This window comes from Ambystoma mexicanum, chromosome 7p (genome assembly GCF_040938575.1).
Source record: "Ambystoma mexicanum isolate Mex_15411 chromosome 7p, UKY_AmexF1_1, whole genome shotgun sequence".
NCBI classification, from domain to species: Eukaryota; Metazoa; Chordata; class Amphibia; order Caudata; family Ambystomatidae; genus Ambystoma; species Ambystoma mexicanum.
Window position 1 is genome coordinate 806,129,694 of NC_090939.1, and position 14,249 is coordinate 806,143,942.

At 44.0% G+C, this 14,249-nt stretch overlaps 1 protein-coding gene across 2 annotated transcripts in view; it reads left to right on the top strand.

The window, feature by feature from the left end:
- Window positions 1–14,249, top strand: part of LOC138525566 (interleukin-18 receptor 1-like) — a 574,775-nt gene that overhangs the window by 274,779 nt on the left and 285,747 nt on the right. For both annotated transcript variants that reach the window (XM_069635601.1, XM_069635603.1), the window contains exon 4: window positions 4,934–5,081. In XM_069635601.1, the coding sequence (XP_069491702.1) occupies window positions 4,934–5,081 (148 nt within the window). The remainder of the gene's footprint in view (window positions 1–4,933; window positions 5,082–14,249) is intronic.

Genomic DNA, 14,249 nt, shown 5'->3' on the forward strand with positions numbered 1-14,249 from the left:
CATCCCTGGACACGAGAGATTTCAAGACTGGTTCAAGGGAGGGGTGGAAAGAGTGGGACAGGTCTTAAAGAAGGATGAGTTTATAAAGTTATTTGAGCTGTAAGACATTCTGGGAGGGGGAAAGATCTCAGTATTTAAATACTTGCAGCTCAAAGGGGTACTGATGTCAGAGAACTGGAAAGAGGACCTGCAACGGGAACTGACCTGGACAGAGCGGGTGCTAGACATAGAAAAGGGGATGAAGGGACTCGTCTCTACACTATACCAAGCCCTATTAGAAGCACACAGTGGGGACATAGAGGTACACAGATGGAAATGGAAGAGGGATATGGAACTGGAGATGGAGGTCGAGCAGTGGAAAAGGCTATGTGAGATTGTGCACCGCACATCGGTGGCCTGCCAATACAAACTTCATTGGTTAAAACTCCTATACAGGTGGCAGTGGGACCCAGCGAGACTATCACAGATGTACCCAGGAGCAGACCCCCATTGCTGGAGGAAATGCGGGTTGAGAGCGGATTATTGGCACATGTAGTGGGCCTGCAAAAGGGTGCAGAGATTCTGGAAGAAAATCCTGGGATGGATATGGAATTTGGATGGGGTGGATAGACAACTCGACCCCTTCTGGTGCTGTTTGGGATAGAAGTAACAGAAGGGAACTGGGTTAAGCTCCCACACATGCCGCACTTCTTGCTGCTAGCGGCCAGAGCCTGATTCGCAGGGGCCTGGAAAAGAGCGGAACTGCCCAGCGAAAAGCAATGGGCCGCCAAGGCCCTTGATATGTATATGATGGAACAACTCACTAGACACATACATAGCCAAACCCCCTCAAGGGAAATGGAATGGGCACCCTTCCAAGAAAGACCCCAGCTAGGAGAAAACCAAGGGACCCCTGAGACCCAGACTAGAACATGAAACTTGAAGGAGAATAGGTGCAGAAGGGGTGGAGGAGGGGGAAGGCACTGCAGGCAAATGAAAGAGGATCGGGAGATTGGTGGACAATGGTAGGCCACACAACGGACCCCAGAGTGGGAATATGGTGAAATTAGATTCTAAATCGAACTAGGGAAGTGTCAAAGTAGGAGCCAGTCAATGGCAGGCTCCGGCGAACTACAAGCTAGTCATACCTAAGAGCCATGGTTGTTGAAAGGGGGGGTGGGCAGGGTACCCGAATAGGCGGGGTTGGTTGGGGTGATTTTGTTCGCTGAGGGGGGGTTACAAATTCTAAAATTCTGTTGTGATGACCAATGTATTGAGTAAATGTGTAACTGTGTACTGCTAATTTGAAGAAAAAAAAAGAGAAATTAGTATATCCATGTAGGTGTGGGTTGAGCAGGAGGATAAATGGATTAAATGTAATGACCACAAAGACACTGGGTTTTGTAGTCTTGGTTAATTTCGAATTGCACATGTTTGTCGTAGGGGGTTGATAGGAATGATTGATAAACGAACACCAAGCAATGGCTGAATGCATTGTCCTGGTAAAATTGAGTTCTCCGATCACCCACCTCACAAGCCCTCAACATCACAGGAATCTGAAAGTGATGCCCAGCGCACATGGATTCATTTGGTGACCCTGCAATAACTGCTGGGTTATGCCTGGGTGACCTTTCACAAAAGTGATGTGTGGCCTCCCTCAAATTTCCCTGTGTGATTCAGGTAGGATTGCAGATTCCTGCAGATTTTTTTTTATTTTCCAGCTGAATTCTGCCGGAATCTCCTTTAATAGCCAAACATCTTGAGCATAGTTTGCGGGAGGTTCATGAAGATTTGGACTCATACCTGGGGAAAACAAAACGTAGACAAAATAACTTAAAACGCTTCGAGAAGGGAGAGAAATGTTGACAGAAAGAGAGGGCTGGGTGAGGTTGGGTGTTAGAGGATTTGCAAAAGCAAATTAGTTCTATAAGCTATGAATAATATCCAAGTAAGGAAGTGCATTATAAACTGCAGTGCTACATCTCAGTAGATCAATGCGCCTACTCCAGAGATCTATGTACAACTGGCATATCCCAGGTTTTCTGCATAAGAATTCAGACTTTCATCCTTTTACAGTTGGTCAAATTCGTGAAATTGAAGTGGGGAATTATAAGACTGCATGCCAGACCAGCAGTGTAGGTAAAATGCCAGGTATGCCTCCCTCTGTCTGTTTTTCATCATTCAGAGATGAACACAATGAGTATGGTTGGGGTTTTTAATATAGTAATACAGGGAATTCATAGCAGACAAGGACCTCTGTAAGGCCTATAGGGGTGGGGAAGAGTTATTCATGTAATGGGGTGCATGAGGTTTCTGCCTACTGAGTTTGATTCTATGGGAACTACTGTGGTTATTTACTTAATAATAGGTGAAGTTCCTTGCTGCAAGTCACAAACTCCTTTAGGGCTGATGCAGAGTCAGTCACATGGCAAGCATTCATGAAGTATACTCTGGTGCTCTTTAAGGGAATACAATTTGGTCAGTTAGGATTGCAATGGCATGAGCTCTGTACTTCGTAAAAAAACACATAGCAATAACAGTAAGAGGCATAGGGCTCGATTCATGGAAAAGTGCGCATTTATCCCACAAAGGCTGTGCGGTGAGAACAACACTGCGTGAGCCTGCGCGCAGTATCAAAAATGCGCGATCCGCGTTTTCCGGGAATGGTCTTCGCAAAATAACTGTATATGCAAGTCACGTCTGGAACGCCCCAGATGCACCCCCATGCAAAGCAAAAATAGCCAGAACAACTAACTTTGCATGCGCCCCCAGGCACTAATGCACCCACCCTTCAAACAGTGCATGGGGTCCCCTGCACGCAGGCCTGCATCTGTAGACTCTGTGCAGTGTCCCCCGTAACTGTTACTGGCACCATGACAAAATTCATTAGATTTATCGTAACTCGGGTAGAAACTCAGAAAACCTGCGTGTGAACCCCATAAACCATGCCTGCACCCTGCTACAGTGCATACGCGTACCCCTAAGTCAGATCGGAACCACGGCTGCGTACACACACCACTAAATCATGCACCAGATCTTACTCCGGTGCGGTGACTCCAATGCACACGTGTCTGTACGTCTGCCTTCGGATGGCGGATAGTATGAGGGTTTTTGCATTGCCATTTCCCTGCCGAGAGGTTGCATGTTCTGATCCATGAATTCGCATTGTTCCACGCAATAGTGGACGTGCAATAGACTGCCTGCGGGCCCTCCCTCGTAACGCCCACCTTTTGCCTTGTTCTTCCTCATTTTCTGTGCTGCACCCCCTACCCAGCAATCTGCGCAACTCACACCTATGCTGTGCGTGGTGTCTCACGCAAGGCACTCAGCCTCTCGCAGTGATGTGCAAAGCCTCCGCAAAGTCCCCGGAAAGTATCCGTAAGTGCTGCACATTCAAATCCATGAATCGACAAACGGGATTATGCATGCAGTTTGGCACTCAAAGTCCAGTTTTTTCGCACAGATAATTCCATGAATAGGGACCAATGCCTCAAAACCTGTGTGAGTGCAAATGATGTGACATACCAGTGCAGCTCACCACTTGCAGCCTGAAAGGATGTGTCCTATTCACAAAGGGCCTAATTCACATAAAGTTTAGCACAAAGTGTGTTGTCACTGCAAAAATACACTTTTTACTGGGCCTAATATACAGGGCAGAGAAAAGTGACTTCGCACTGCGAGAGTATTCTTTTCACCATGTTAAATGGGCCTAATACATACAAAAAAAGAACAATGTCTGTACTACTAGCGTTGACTTAGTGCATAGCGTGCTTTTTTGTGAATTAGGCCCATTTAGCGTGGTGCAAGGAGTACTTTTGGAGTGCAAAGTCACTTTGCTCTGTGCTAAATGTTTTGTGAACTAGGCCCAACGTTCCTTCGAATATAATCATAAGCAATGCACACATTCAGAATGCCTTTTTACCCCTTTGCATATTTGCGCAAATAAGGAGCTGTTTTTGCACATTTTATTGCCCATCGTAATTTCAAAACATTTAAATGTGCAAAAGAAAACGCATTCCCCTGTGCCTCTATGGAACAGTGGTAGTGCAATGCATGAATGGGTCAGAATATATTAGCTCAAGGTTACACTGGGCTATGCCAGTAGATGAAACAAGTTTATGCAATATGTGTGCAAAAAATGTAGCAAAAACGAGCAGATCCCCATTAACATGAAAAATGCATTTCGGTTTTCAAAGTGGAATTTTGCACGTGTGTGCCAAATTAAATTAGTTGCAGGTAGTTACTAAACTTACAGACCTCTATGTTTAAGGTACTTACATCTGGATTTAAAAGAATCTCATACAGAAGGTGTTCCTTCATATAAATGACGTGTTGGGTCAGGGGTCTCTGGTGCTATGCGCATTGCATAACAGAAATTCACATCGTGTTATCGATCAGTGAGTGGCAGGTGGGTAAAATACTAGATTGTGCACATTTTAGTAGCATGTTATTCATTTTGAGGCACATCTAAAATTGACAAATGTTGCGCTTTGTTGTTGCTAGTGAAATATTTGTATAACTGGCTGGTTTGCACAAGGGAACGAAGAATTAAAAAACAACACTCAATTTGGGTATTTTTCGTTGTTTTTCATACAAATCAAATAGCCTGGATCGACTGATTCATCCTTGACAATCCTCCTTCATCACAAAAATCACCATCTTTGGTAGAGGTATCAGCTAGCTTCTTTTGACTCTTGAGGAAGGACGGTTTTCATAGCGACTCTAAGACAGAGCACTTCCCGCTGTAGGCTGGGATTTTTCACCCACACAGCTCTGTTTTTTCTCATCAAATTTGTTTTAAAACAAGCCCTGCCAGACTCTAACGTCACAAACATGTGCTTTAGTTTCACAACACGAGAGATGGGGTCATTTCACACGGAAGGTATTTTTCATAAATGTGAATTTGACCTTTCACCACTTTGTTGGTTTATTGTTTTTAACATTTCATTCACAGGACTGTCATTTCTACCGGGAAAACGCAACTGCACTCTTTTTCAATGAATTGAAGAAAAACGATTCTGGGAACTACACGTGTGCAATCACACTGAAGCATGCCGGAAAAGAATATCGCCATTCAAGAACAACCTACTTAGAGATCGAAGGTTTGTAATAGTCTAAAATATATCAATGTTTTAACCACATTGCCTCTACATGGGAAAAAAATGTCTTCCGTTGTCGCCTGGTAAATATGCTTGTGTAGTGTGGTGCTGATATCGTGTTGCTCTGACTTTATGACGTGAAGGCAAACCTATAATAAACCACGTGCACATTAATTTGATTCATTCTACCTGTAATACAAGATACATATTTCTGTTTAATTTGCCCCAACAGAAATATTCACATATAATATGCCTCATCAGGAGTTGGGTGCTATTACCATTACCGCCAACTCCCCCGGCGCTATTAGCTATTAGCGCCGGATCACAGGTTTTTCAGAACGGTAAGTCCCCATTCCCCATTGGGTGGTATTAGCGTGGCAGTAATAGCACCAAAAATTGGCAAAATTGCAGAAAATGTGCCCCCACCTCAGAGCTGGAGGTAAATCCAACCAAACCCGTGATTTATCAGACCGTTAAATGCAGCAGTAAAATAGTGTTACCGGACATTTTAGGGTTACCGCCAAACTCGTGATGAGGTACATTGTGTGTAACCTTTGGTACTGCAATGGTTGGCTTCTAGTTTATGCTTGATCAAGTGATGCCTGGTTTATTCCAGTTGTATCAGCTTGAGACAGCTGGACAAGGGCATCGCTGGACCCCCCTGCTCGTATTGCAGTATGTTGTAGTTCTTTAGGGGCTACAGCTTTGTAGTTCCCATATTACTTACATATGTCCTTTCTGTTAAAGATCGAGTGTATATTCTCCATTGTTTCTTGATTAAGTGTGACCCCTATTGTCGAACTAAAGTAAATCGAAAATTGGTGTATTCTTGCCTTGTCGCATTTGTACTGTTCTTACTTGCAAATACTTTCCAGCGTCAACAACTCTGACTGTTCTCCACATCTGTACATGTCATAAAACCGTGTGACATACAAGCACTCTTGAATCAGAGTTACTCAATCCAAGGACCAGACTACCTAAATTGCAGTGGTTGATGCATAGTAAGATATTTGAGCTAAATTCCATTTCTGCGTCACTTTAACCCAGTGGTGCAATAGTGCATAGGAACACACTGAACTTGGCAGATTTAAGTGGAACTGGGTAACATGTTTACCTGTCATGTGGTGTCTTGTTTTCCTTTTCTTTCAAGGGAAGTTAAAGTATGTTAACGTTAACTAAACAGTTCAACTTACGTAAATGGAATGCTTCAACCATTTCAATGTACTCCAGACCTATTTGGTCTGATTTGAGCAAAATAGCACTGAAATGCCAGTCATCACGAATATCTCAATTTGCACAACCCAGTGTAGTTTACAAAAAACACCCTTAAATATTTGGAGTTTAAGAGGCCTGTAATAGACTGTAAATGGTACTTGACATATTTCGATAGAACAAAAAGCAACTTATTATGATGGAGAAAATAATAGCATCCAAGTAATTCATGTGTAGTGTAGTAATACTGCTTAGGATATCCACTAGATAACATCAATGCAATACCACTCTACAGGCGAGGAGCACAAGCACACTAGATAGATAACGTTTGAAGCAACACTTTCAACTTTCACGTTTCAGAATCATACCGAAGCGAGTGCATTTGTAGCCGTGGTTGGGAGTGTGGCTTCAAATGCACTTGTGTATGTGTGTGTGAGAGAGAGAGAGAGAGAGAGAGAGAGAGACAGAGAACACGTTTGGAGCAGCACGTTCACATTGCATCAACATAAGTGAGACAGCATCACCAGGCATTCAGATGTTGTGTTGTTCACACCAGGGCACATTCGTACAACATTTGTTGATGCACCTCTTTTACTAAGAGAGTAACACTCATCTTTATAATGGAAGCCCAAAACTAAATACATTATCCTAGGAGACTTGGACCTAGGCTATGATGATCCCACAGATAGCAAAGCTGTAGCCTACAAAAAGGCATTCCAGGAGAAGCAATTCTCCCAAATAGTCCACGCCCACATTAATTCCAAAGGAAGAATCCTAGATTGGATACTCAGCCTGAATACCACAGTAACTATATCAAACATCCTCCATTTATTGGACTATTCATCGCCTTATTAAATTCACAATAAAGACAGATACGGACCACAAAACCACAAGCTGCAAATTACCACCTATACAGGTCAGATATATGCGCAAGCTCACATTTAGAAATTTAAACCCTGTACTCAACAAACTACTTAACACCAAACCATAGGACAATACCACCCCAGACAGTATTGCTAAACACTATCACCAATGCCTAAAAGCTACGGTTGATGAAGTAGCACCGCTCAAAGCCAAAGTGCTCAAAACTAAACACAGTGCCCCTTGGTTTAATAATGATCTCATAGAACTTAGAAGAGAAAAAAGAGCTTTAGAACACGTAACTAGAAAAAACAACTCACCTGACCTACAAACCAAACTACAACAACTAGCCAAAGGCTACAAACTCAGTGTACTCTCCCACAAAGCTGAATCACTCAACGACCGCAATGCAGCCACAGCCTCCAACACTAAAGAATTATTGACTATAATGAAAGAATTAGAAACACCCATTCTCCCCTCCAACCCCATAACCCCAAGCAAAGCTTGGTGCACCACTATTCAGGATGCCCTATCACTCAAAGTGACCACTCTCCAAAATAAAAAAAGCCTCCCAAAAAAACCTACTAGATCTTACCACCACACATCCCCACCTCTCGACTATCACCATCAACCCTGATGTACCAGAATTCCACTTTACACAAGTCACCTCCGAACAAGTCTTAAAACAATAGCATCTCTCAAGCCCTCGAACTGCAAAGGTGACAGCACCCCAGCCAAGGTAGTCAAAGAATGTGCCACCATACTTGCACCCACCATCACCAACTTTGTGAATGAATCCTTCACTTCCAGCGAAATACCAGCCTCCATTAAAGCAGCCTGGGTCACACCACTACTGAAAAAACCCTCCCTGGATCCCACAGTCCCCACTAACTACAGGCCCATAAAAACAGTACCTTTCCTCCTAAAAGTCAATGACAAAATAGTACAACACCACCTTGAACAGAATCACTCACTAGGTGAAAGAGAATCAGGTTTCTACCCAAACCACAGTACAGAGACCGCTCTTCTAGATCTCAAAAACCAGGTGGATGCCATTAGGGACTCCGGCAAACTATGCATCCTCCTTCTCCTAGACCTATCAGCGGTGTTCGACCTGGTCGACCATGACAAACTCTGCCAAACTCTATCCTCTAATTTCCACTTCTCCCACAAGGCCACCACATGGATAAAATCCATTTTGTCTGACCGCACCTCAAGAGTATCCATAGGAGAAGTTGCAGCATATCCCATCCCCTTACCTCTAGGTGTACCACAAGGATCTTGCCTCTCCCCCACACTATACAACGCCTACACTAAGTTACTCTTCGTAGCATTAGATGCCATGGCAGTAGTCTATACAAACTTCACGGATGACACACAGATCCTCATCCCCATCACAGGTAACCTGGATCACGACACGGCCACCATTAATACTATTTACTCACACATCCAAAGCTGGATGGCATACAACAGCCTTTGTCTCAATGGAGACAAAACTGAGATCCTTATAGTTGGCTCCACCAACAAACTCAGCAAGCTCCCCCCATACTACACCTCCATAATGATTGATGGTACACCCTTCAATATCTCCCATAAAGTTAAAACATTGGAAGTATACCTTGACTCGAATCTCACTATGAACAATCATGTTAGTGCCCTCTCCAACTCAACAGCCTTTACCGTCAAACTCATCACACACAGCAGGCCTCTCCTATCCCCGGACAACTGCCTGACACTTGCTAGAGCCCTGATTCTAAAAAAAATAGATCACTGCAACATTCTACTGCTAGGCACCTCCAAAACAAATCTAACCAAACTGCATCACAACACAAAGGCCTGAGAGCAGCTCTGGGCATTAAAAGAAGACAACACATCTAACAACACAGAAGAGAGACAAACTGGCTCTCAGTGCAGTCCAGAATCCTCCATAAAACACTCACTATCACACACAAATACCTATCAGACATGTCCCCCACCTACCTCAATAATTGCATTGCACGCAAAACCACATCGAGATCCCTTAGATCCAACACAAACATCCAACTGCACATTCCCCGCTTCACCACCACAAGAGCAGGCAAGAGCAGGCAACTTGAGCTTCACAATCGCAGACCCCCGTATCTGGAACTCTCTCCCACCCCACCTAGCAAATGAAACTTCACTACCCAAATTAAAAAAACAACTCAAAACCTGGCTGTTCAAGTACTAATACTCTTGCACACACTTCTTACCCTAGATACTTAAACCTAGAAAAATCTGAGCATTTCATAGTAGATCACAGACTATGCACCTGTCATACTGCCACAACAAAAATGCGTGTAACCCACTCCTGACAACAAAGATATGTTACCAGCTACTCAACAATGATGTATGTAACTGTAACTTGATATTAACAAAGATATATGCAACTATTACTTGTCAACAAAGATATATGTAACTACGCCGTTACACCCAAGGGTTTGGGCGTACATCCAAATGCAATAAATAATACAAATAAATAAATAATAAGACAGTAAAAATCCCACACCATGCTAAGCAGTGCCACGGCCTACTGCCCTCGCCCAAACTCTCTCTGCCTCGGACCACAGCCTGGCTTCCTCAGCCCCCGAACAAGCTATCTTAGCCTCCAGATAGGCATACTCAATTTCCCTTTGCCACTGGACTACAACAGGACACAGCTGTACCACTACTGCTTAATCGGTTTTCACATGTTCATTAAGTCATGGTGAAGGGACGAGCTTGGCTACAGCATTCAACACAATGGAGAGACAAGAGAAAAGAAACAAAAGAGAGGTTAAAGAGCTATTGAATATGACATGCACAGAAAACAGCAAATAAAACAGAGGAAGAAAGAAAACAGCCGAATCACCCCCACAGAGGGGAAAAGCATAAACCCTATGTAAGATAAGGGGAGAGAGGCCCACACCCTCACAGTACCTGATTACATGATGTAACATAGAAATGTACCTGTAACACCTAATGCACAGCAAGCAAACAAGCACCATTTTGTATTTGAGCAGGTGCATTCATCTAACTAGGCCCCGAAAATCATCCCTCTTCAGTATCCAGCTCTCCCCGTCCCCTGCACCTCACATAGCACAGCGCAGAGAGCCCAAAACCCCACCACCTCCCTGCTTCACCTGCTCCCTCATCTGATCCATGCAAGGCTTGTTCCCACGGAAGTCCAATAATTTATTGTTGCAATTGTCCCACGTCACTTGCCCAGATTATGCTCACTGCAGAATGTCGGATCCTATCCCGCCTTTAACACAAGTGGCCATCCATCTCCACTAAACTGCCCATGCCCTTCAATCCCTACCCAACAGGCCAATTCTCACCAGTCCTCAACCCCTCACACTCCTTCATGCTGATAACCATCGGACCCTCTCATGTGGACCATTCCAGAACACCGACCACAGGCCAATTCCGGCCAGCAGTATATTCTCCCAAAAGAAGCACACGTCTACCTATATCATGAGAGTTCAAAGCAAGGGGGATGAAAGGTCATCCATCTGGGGGGGACCTGGGTGTTGCAACAAACGTATCAAAGAAGACCCTAAGTGGAAAGGTCGGAATGCCATTTTGTCACCCATTTACTCTTAATACACCCATTCATGAAAGAATTTGTATGACAGCCATTATTCTTATAATTGTTAGTTTGTGTTGCTTAGCTTAGATAGATAGGACTGTGTCACATTCGCCCTGACCATTACACCACGGAGAGGAGTCCAGCTGACCCTTGTGGGCAAGAAGTAACTGGAAAAGCTACAACCAATTAGAATCCTACCTCCTTTATAGTATCAACAGTTCCATAGGGTCCATCCCAATCAAATGTTAGGATTTGTACATTATGTAAGACGTGAACGATGACACTGTGTGTCCTTTTAATGTGCTGCCCGTGTCTTGTTTGGCAGAGCACTCTCGGGCAGCAGAGTTCTTTGCTTGCTTTATTTTACATACATTTTTGTTCTTCCTTGCAATTTATCTCTTGGTCTCATTCCCTACTGGTGTGTGTCCATTATTCTGGTAAATTGGAAATCACATGCTTTTTGCAGGGTGCATGCCTTCACTGACAATCAAGAAATTTGCAATTAAATAGAAGAACATAAGTTTGGTACAACAGCAAGTCAATGCACCTAATGGAAGGCAAAATAAAGTAAGTCTCAACTAAACACATCAAAGATTAGCACAAAGTGGTTTCATGAAGGGAACGATTCTCAGGTAACATCAAAAGAAGCACCTGCCCCAATTCGGGACATGTAGTATAGTAGACTTCTTTGCAGAACATCACAATTATGACCAAAAAAAACGATGGACACAATTAGCACCTGCAAGCGCACACTCTCTATCAGACAGTACAATTCTGCTGTACTTCTTATGTCGGAGGAAGCTAAAATAAAGCCGCCTGCTGGAAATGGACGCTGCTTTTTTCGAATACATTGGCCCCATTTGTTACATGTTGGATCCATAATGCACACAACCAGCAAACAAGCCAGGATTTAGGCAGCTGTACATTTTTTACAAAGGTCACGAAGCTGCAGAACTATTACAGTATGAATAACACAGTGAGTGAAGTGAAAGTGTAATGCTGCAACTGAATAAAGTGTTGCAAACAACAAATCCGTTCAGCAAATCATCCAAACAAATGCATTGCATCACTAAAGCCAAACCAAACTTGACAGTACAATTTGTGTTCATGAAAATTCTCAACAAAATGAATGAAGCTATAAAGCCCCAACATCCAAGATCCAGATTGCTGCTATAGGCCGTGAGGATAGCTCAGAGGCAATACGTTTGCCTTTTGGACAATGCTGTGCAACATAGGTTCATCCTGTGGTCCATTGGTTAAAACCTGGAGTAGTCCCACATACTCCACTATATAAATCACTTATGAACAGAACAATGCTGTGCAACATGGGTTCATTTCCTTGCCCAGTGCTTAACATCTGGAGGAGTGCAGCATGAAGTGCTATTTAAATCATTAGTACCCGGGACGTGCTGTCCACTGGAAATACTACACGTGGACTGGCTCTTTTCTGAGCCATACCACACGGTATTCCCGTGGACATAGGAGTGTGCCGGTGTTTGGTCCCGGCGGGTGGGGGGGGGGCGTGACAGCCCCTTAGCCAATGAGGAGGCATGAAATGGGGCAATCCCCACTCCGAGCCTCCCCAAGGCTGGAGGCTGCTTTCGTCCCCCGCCAGGGGCTCAGGTACGTTTTTTTACCTCCACCCCCCTCACCTGTAAACTATCCCCTCCCTACCCTCCCAATCCCACTTACCTTCTTTTTTCTGTTTCTCTGGAGCAAACATGTTGGGAACATTTCTGTTCCCAGCATGTCCGCTCCTGTAGGCCGCCATGGAAAGGGAAAACAGACGACGTTTTCCCTTTCCCGGCAGCCATTTTATTTGACATACATTTTTTTTTCTGTTTCAAAAAGCGGCAGCGTTTCAGAACAGAAAAAAATGTCATTACTACCCCGGTGTAACGGGCCGGGGTACTAATGGCTATAAGACCTGAGGCAGCGTGCCAATACTGCCCACGTTAATGCCCCCAGGGCCTCGTTAAGGCCCTGCAATGCTCTGGCCTGTAACTAGGGGCCCCACGGGCATTACCTGGGTCAGTATTGGCCCACCGCATTGGGTCTTATTGTCACACTAATGAACAGAACAATTCTGTGCAACATGGGATAATTCCCTGGCCCAGTGCTTAAAACCTGGAGGAGTCCAGCATGTAGTTCTATATAAATCACTTATGAACAGAACAATGCTGTATAACATGGGTTCATTCCCTGGCCCAGTGCTTAAAATGTAGAGGAGTCGAGAATGAAACAATGTAAAAAATCACTGAAATTAATAATGGTATATGTGTCAGACACAGTGGTCAACCACCTAAAGAATGGAACATTTAAAGTCATGCTGAAGGTGACATGCACAACAATGTCATCTTGAAATATAAAGTGTGAGCCTTGGCTTTACCCATTAGTGCGTCCTCAAGGAGAAAGTGTTTGGCATTTGCAAATGAAACATGTTGAAGCCAGAAGAACAACACCACGAACAAGAGTGAAGCAACTGCAATTGTATTCATGAAGAATATAAATCTGGCTCCCCACCGGCTCACAGGTCCTCCTCTCTGCTCGTAACCTGCCACCATACACACCCCATCACCACCCCCTACACCCTACATATCCCTTCCTGCCCCCTTCCACAACTTCTCCACCCACAAAGGGACCATTGCTGCATGCCATTCAAAGCTCAGTAAAGGCATGTGCCATTCATTTAGAGCAGTAAATATCCATGATGTAAATGGCCTCACACCAATGACAGGTCAGCATATCAAGACACAAGTGAGCGCTGGTCAGAAAGGAAGAAAGTGGGATGGTCCAAGGTTACAGGATCAGGCTAATGAGACAGGGAACCACTGTTGAATTTCAATAAACACCTAGTTTTCCTTCTATCCGCTCTCAGTCGGTGACTCTAACTAAATCAACAACTAAAGCTTTAGCAGAAGTGTTTGCTTCACCTAACTGATGCCTTCTGACCTATGGCAACAGTGAAAGATCTACCAAAAATCAGGAAATTATCAAATCCATGTGAGATGTGGCCAAGAAACAGTGAGGGATGCAAGTGAGACAGCTTGAAATAAATGCTTACTACCTATAATCACTGTGGTTGGTTTTGTACTCAATGGGATAGAGGAAGAACTGGTCGGTGAGCGTGTTGAATTTTCTTTTATTGCAAAACAAAAGATGATGGCTGAAAGGTAGGGAATTAATCTTAACCTCTGGTGCAACTCTGGGAAACCTTCAAAACAATTGTTCTTCAGCCTCCAAAGTCATTACAGAAAGAGGAAAGACCATATACAAATCAGGATTGGTCCCACCCCAAAAAGGGAATTCCAGCCCAAATTGCCAGAAAAGTCACATCCATTCGGCACAAGACTAAAGAATCCCCAGACATGTTTTGGCTTCATTACGAATCATCAGTGAGGAGTAGCTTGGGTCTGTTGGTCCAGCAGGCTTGAGACCAACGTCTAGGTATACTCATCCACTCAGTGTGGCTTAGACAAAACAGAAGGGGATGGCTGGACGGTTTAGAA